At 42.1% G+C, this 6,933-nt stretch overlaps 1 protein-coding gene across 2 annotated transcripts in view; it reads right to left on the bottom strand.

Moving 5' to 3' along the window:
* tpst1 (tyrosylprotein sulfotransferase 1) overlaps positions 1 to 5,668 on the bottom strand; it is a 32,228-nt gene extending 26,560 nt beyond the window's left edge. For both annotated transcript variants that reach the window (XM_031872473.1, XM_031872474.1), the window contains exon 1: positions 3,759 to 5,668. In XM_031872473.1, coding sequence (XP_031728333.1) covers positions 3,759 to 4,615 — 857 coding nt within the window. In that variant the 5' untranslated portion in view covers positions 4,616 to 5,668. The remainder of the gene's footprint in view (positions 1 to 3,758) is intronic.
* Positions 5,669 to 6,933: the final 1,265 nt, after the last annotated feature.

Genomic DNA, 6,933 nt, shown 5'->3' with positions numbered 1-6,933 from the left:
ATATATACATACACACATATACATATATACATACACACATATACATACATACATACACACATATACATACACACATATACATACACACATATACATACACACATATACATACATACATACACACATATACATACACATATATACACACATATACATACACATATATACACATATACATACACATATATACATATATACATATATACATACACATATATACATATATATATATATCTATCTTTGTTTTGTGTGTGTTTCAGTGAAGTAGAAATTACACCATTTCTCTCTGAAATGTAGTGGAGTAAAGAGTAGCATCAAAATTGTACTTAAATCAGCGTCGGAAATACACGAGGGCAAAGGGCAAAAATGCCCCTAAGAAATATAATTTTGCCCCTGATATCACTAGGAGGGGGCAAAAAATGCCCCCATAATTTCCTCTAATAATAATAATGATAATTTAATGAACTTGTCAAAAACATCGTAGCCTATATGACCCAGTCCAGTTGCCATAGAATGGTTTTGATTGTCTCCTTGACTGATGTTGCGTGTGCGTGAAGAACCGAACTTTCTAAACAAATAAATGGAGCGCTTCAGACCTGTGACTGCGGTCAACTGAGCCGACACTTAAATTTTAGTGCACCTATATGCTGAAATTCACGGTAAACTCATTCAAACGGTGCAGATCGGGAGCGAGCGAAGGACTTTGAAAGCTAGCGGAAAGATTAACGTGAGACAACATCCGGTTTCTTCAGACGAATATCCGGTTTTCAGAATAAGATGCCAACAAAGTATACATATTGCATAATGGGAATTAGATTAAATGAATTATATTCACGTTAAGTATAAACCATGCTACCTGCATCTCGTGAGTTTACCTTCTCCACTCTGGCGAGGACGCCGGCGTCCGCGATCCCCTCCCCTTCCGTTCGTATGGCTTGCTTCCGCAAAATACGTCACAAAACATGGCCGGGTTTGGTATCCCAGCATGCCCCAAATCCTCATCTTTGCAAAGAAAACATCTATTTTCTTTCATTTCTTCTGGATTTTGTCACAAACGGAGCCCAAACACACACTGTCTAAAGTCGCCATAACCGCTGCAAGTCGGATCTTGCAGCATTTCGACGGAAAAAGACACATTACAGACCCGACAATGTGCTAGCGGATGTTACCATGGAACTATTGCCTTCAGAAAACGCTAGTACTTATAGTGCAAACCTTGACTGTTTCTTACGTAAGCCGTAAACCAACGTATAACCTTGCATAAATGAGCTACCGGCATACTCGATCGTGCGCTCTGTCGCAGCCATTACACACAGCAAGTCCGCTGTACAGATACAGCCACAGGCAGTTATTTATACTGAAAGATACTTTTTATTTTAGGCAGACAAAAATCTTCAATTTTTACCGAGGTCAAAGGACCACTGCTCTGTTTCTGTATGACCTACAGGTCTCAGATACTTCCACAAGGAACCTTAGGGGGTTTTCTTTCTAGAAAGACCTCATTGATGCATATAGTCTGAGTGGTTCAGAAGCTACAGCCATTTTAATTTGGGTATGTCATTTTAGGCGGTTTTGCTCCAAAATAGGGATGGGGTGGAGGAGGTTTTAAAGGAAAAAATACACCTAAATTGTGCGCAAAGTGTCTTTATTCTTTGATTTGAGGGTTGCTGGAAATTAATAATACCTGACTGACAGTCAATTAAGATATTTTACTCAGCAAAAAACTCTGAACTGAATTTGTACCTTCAAATGGCACATTTTAAAATTGTTTAAGGTGCTATAAAAATGTTTTTCTCAAAAATTCCATACAATGACTAATGCATATATTCAGGACAAAAATGGGTAATATCACAATATTTGAGGTGCTACAAAAATATCTTTCTCAATAATTCCATACAATGACTGATGTATATGTAAGCAAGGCAGTGTTGACTTAATAATTGTTAATAGTTGTTTAAAAAAAATTTAATAATAATAAATAACCACAAAGAAATAAGAATAAATTGAAAATGATTGTCTGATTTCTGTTTGTTTTTTGTTCAAAAAAATCTAAGAAAACACTTTGAATCTGTAGACCACTGCTAATAGTCTTACTGCCATTTGATGACAATTGCTCATATACTGTAAGCCTACATAAGTATATTTGTTATTTTGAACAAAGGTTAAATGTTATTTCACATGTTTCAAAAAGTGCCCCCAATTTTTTTTAAATGCCCCTGGATTTCAGCCAGTGGGGGCAAAAATTGCCCCCTAAAAAATATGTAAATTTCCTACCCTGACTTAAATACAGTATTACTTGAGTAAATGTTACATTCCACCACTGATAAACTGTTGAATAAATATGTGCTTTTGCAACCAGTGAGAACGTTGGAACTCCAGTTCTACCAGTAGAAGACTGAGTGTGAAGCCCTCCCAGAGGATATGTGAGCTCTATGCTACGTGGCAGGATGAGGGTGGAACAGAGGGGGGGTAGACAGAAGCAAGGAATGAGTTTGATACCCTTCAGCGTTTCCTCAAAGACTTCCAGAGGCTAAAACCAAAACAACTCTGACACCAGGCAGGGCCATTAGGAAAACCTGCTTACAATACTGCAGAGTAGACATAATCTCATGTGTTCACTAATGACTAGCTTCCTCGCTGTGCTGAGCTGTAGGATGTTTAATTTCCAAATGAGATGTAATGATGGAAAGTCTGGAGGCTTTGTGAAAACATGGGAAGGATTTATTTCAAAGCCAGAGGTGCATGCTTATTTGAAGGCCCGCAGGAACTCATATTTAATAAAAAAATGATATACAAAGTACACACTGCCGCCTGTCACTTTCCTCCAGTTAAAAGCAGATCCATACTTCTCCCCCACAAGGCCAAGTAGTTAAAAACTAAGTAGACGTGGGCATGTCGAAGCTCATTTCTCCTGCACTGGGAATGTGATGCATGGGAGACCCAGCTTACCACGTGGGCCGTGTGAGGCTGGCACAAATCACAACTTCTTACAACAGCAACTATTTATCTAACCACCATTATGTCAGCAATGAACAATGTAATAAATCTGCAGCTGTAGAGGAAGCGCCTTGTAAAAAGCTGCTGCTCATTATCGGCATCAACATGGACGGCATGACACACTAATGGGTGGTGATTCAGTGTGTCCTCACTGGTGGTACCCAAGTCCCTAAATGACCCTGAAGCATAGTGGTACAGACAAGGGGCGTTGACCCCCATTTTACAAGGACTCAACCCTATAATACAACAAACAAGGAACAACAAGAAGACAATGGAGGTTAGAATTTTAGCTTGAGTGTACTGCTTGAATAAAAAAATCTATTCTTAAAAGGCATTGCAATGGCTGATGTTGTAATTACTCTGAAATTGAACAGCTGTGTCTGGATGTAAGTACATGGGCAAGTCTCCCCAAGCTACAAACAAGTGGGATCAAAGACACAGTCACAATAGCCAGAGTGATGTTCTACTGTGTGTCGCTACAATTACAGTGTAAACAATAAGTGTAAAAGTTCAACCTGACTTGACCGTGTCCGGCCTAAAGATTCCATCGAATTAAAAAGAGCCATTCACTATCTTTCTGCTGCAACCCATTTTTCCTACGAGACTCAAACTATCACCAAAACATAAGACACAGTGAAGATCCATTGGTGTCCTTGCTATAACTACTAGCTTTCAAAATCCGCAAACAAGATGTCAGGGCTTGGTTTGTGGGCTAAGGAAAGGACAAAGGAAATGTTGTAGGAGCTGTCACAATTACTTACTTGGAGAGGGACACTCCTCCAGCTTTCCCAATAAGCTCCTCGTGGTGGAGGACGGCATCATTCCAAGGAACGTCAAGGAATTTCAGCAGTGTCTTCATCCATTTCTCAGGATGAAGGACCAACTGTTCGTAGTGCACAGGTAGGCATTTGTCCGCTGCCTCCAAGCACTGAGTGTACATTGTCTCTATGGCCCGATTCCACTTGGTCAGGCAGTCCCGGTAGCTGCCCAGGTCAAAGCCGGCAATTGTTACCTTCCTTGAGATCATGGAGTGGACTGAAGCCCGGCCATCACGAATCATGAGTACAAACTTGGCACGGGGAAAGATCTTGGCCAGGTAGGAGAGCGACTTCAAAGCAAAAGGGTCCTTGTTGCAGAGAAAGTTGGCGGGCTCTCCATGTTTGACAATGATTTCCAGCAGGAAGGCCTGCATGGCAGCGTCCAGCACCTCATCCGTCACACCAGCCTCGTCCAGGCGCATCTTCTCCCTGCCTGAGCGGCTCCACATCTGCTTCATGGCCAGGATACGAGGGATGACGCGGGTTTCTTCGCCACAGCGCACCTCAGGGTGGGCGTCCAGCATGGCTCGCATTAGCGTAGTCCCACTGCGGGGCACTCCGCCGATGAAGATGAGTGGCATGTCTTTGTTGTAAACAAAAGGTGTGCTAAGATTCTGGCCTGTCCGTAAGGTGGTCCGCATGCTGCCTCCCAGGGCTGACAGAGGCAGGATACCGCCCAACTGGCTGTGCTCTTCGATGCGATGGTGGCACTCCATGGCATGGCGGCCCAGGTAGAAGACCGTGACCGAGCTGATGACCAGACACGCCACCAGCAAGTTCTGTTTCAGCTTGCCAATCATTTTGCAGGCCACAGGCGGGAGAGGACAATATCACCACTGGGACAATTTAGGGGGAGGGATGGGAAAAAGGGGCCAAAGGGCAATCAAGGTTCCCACCCTTTATGGTAGTTTGCTGGGAACCGGGCATGGATCGAGCTCCCTGGTGTACAGCAGCCGTTGAGTCCCCAGCTCCATGAGGCCTGGATTGTTGCACAAAACAAAAGAAAGTTAGTTCTGATTATACAGCAGGGCAACATTCCTCAAGCAAAGTTAACGACAAAACCTAATCAAAAGTACCATTTCATAAGCAATATTTCAAAATAACGATCAATGTCTACAGAAGAGGAATTTGTGAAGGAGAGTGGTCACCACATTCTCTTTATTGACAGTCTTTTGATCTCAAGCCAACATTACTGTTACATTTTACTTTGCCGAGTTTTGAAACATAAATTTGACACAGAAGTGCTTCAAACACAATTATGACAATGGAGTTGCTACCAGGAAGACTAATGAACTTTTATGAAGAGTTAGTAGACAGAACTCAATGCCCACTGAAAGATAAATGACTAAGACTCTGCTGACGAGAGAACAAGGACATAGAACCAAGGATAGCTTTATTTTCATCTTACTAGATATCACCCTGGCTTTGATTCTTAGAGAGCGTTATCTGTGACATTTAACATTCAGCCTCTAATTCTGACATGGGCATACACACAAACTCATTCTGTAGACAGGACAATATGTACTCGCACACAACAAAACACACAGACATTTTACACACAACAGTTTTAGTCTGGACCAAAGTGGTGGACAGACCAACAATGCCATTCATCAAGTCACAATGCCAGTGTGGCTAAAGCCTCAGGACGTAGAATATTTCACTAGTGCAGTATAATTCATTGATCATGATTTAAATGTATGGTTTAAGTGTCACTGGTACTGATCAACAATCCTGTCCTCCTTAATGTCTGCAAAAACACCATTAGGGCTGACTGGGGCCTGTTCTCTGGGTACTTCTCAAGTCTCTTAATTGCATCCCCGTTTCCCTCACTTGCGTCCTTTCCTTGCGTCTTAGTCCCTCTCACCAGGGATGCATGGAGGAAACCATGCAAGGAGAGGAACAAGGAAATATGTTTTAAAATACATGAGACGTCCTTTCCTCAGTTGCGTCACGTGAAGCGACGTGTTTCTGATGACGGTGGCTGATGATCACAGCTGGATCAGCTGTCAGTCGGCTCTAACAGCTGGAGAGACTTTTGAGAAGTTTGTGTCTGTTCACATGATCACTGTACTTAATAATAATAATAACTAATAAAGACAGTAATCATCACTGTAGAAGTGTTTCTCTCTGTTGTCTGTTAACAAACTGTGTCCTGTGTATAAGCGCAGGATCGATTTCTACCGGCGGAATGCGATCGTCTTATTTATGAATTATTTGCGTCTGTATGTTTTGAAATTGTAACTGTGGCGTCATTATTAAATAACCCAGAATATGATTATTGTTTCTCTTCAATGATAAAACTAAAAAGTGTTTCGTCTCTCCAGCTCTCTCTGACTTTAATTGTATTCATAATAAAAGTTATTGAGGGAAACATCAGATCATGAAAACACAAATCTTTCTAATAAATGCAGAAAGTTGTTTGTGGTCCTTTTGTTGTTCAGACTACAATGAACATTTATTTAAACCAGATGGTGAATCAGAAACCTAATCAAATATAAAGCGTTAAGTTTATTCTGTGATCCGTCTTCACTCTGGTGTTAAACTCCAGTCAGTCAGTCCGATCGGCTGCAGCGTCCAATCACATAACAGATGAACAATGAGGGGGAGTGTCGGCCGTTAAAAGACTTCCTGGAAGTCTGTTCTCGTGGTTCCTCACTCATGGCTCCTCCGAGGTCCCTCCTCCATCCTCCATCCGCCGAGCTACATTAGAGCTTTGGGACGGCCGTCAATATGGCGGCGCAGAAACAACTTCCGGTTCAAGCGAGGATCGAGGAGCGAGGAAACGACAATTAAGAGACTTGAGAAGTACCCTCTGTGGCGTTTGTGACATCCCCACATGCTACTGTCAGTTTCATCTTACCCCAAAATATACTTCATGCATGTTTGTTATCAAAATGATTCCAGCTATTGCACACATCCACTTTCCACTCCTACAGCTAGCCATAAACAGATGCAGGAAGAGAAGTTTTAGCAATTGTGACATATCTCCAACCAAAACAGATGTCGAACACAAGCATTACGCAAAGCTGTGGCTGTTTATAGTGCTAGTACTGGGGGGGGGGGGGGGGGGGGGACAGAGGAAACATAAAAATAACAAACATGCATGAAGTATATTTTG

The sequence above is a fragment of the Anarrhichthys ocellatus genome, unplaced genomic scaffold, assembly GCF_004355925.1.
Source record: "Anarrhichthys ocellatus isolate YVR2014 unplaced genomic scaffold, GSC_Weel_1.0 scaffold64, whole genome shotgun sequence".
Lineage (NCBI taxonomy): Eukaryota > Metazoa > Chordata > Actinopteri > Perciformes > Anarhichadidae > Anarrhichthys > Anarrhichthys ocellatus.
This window is presented reverse-complemented; position numbering and strand designations above follow the sequence as displayed.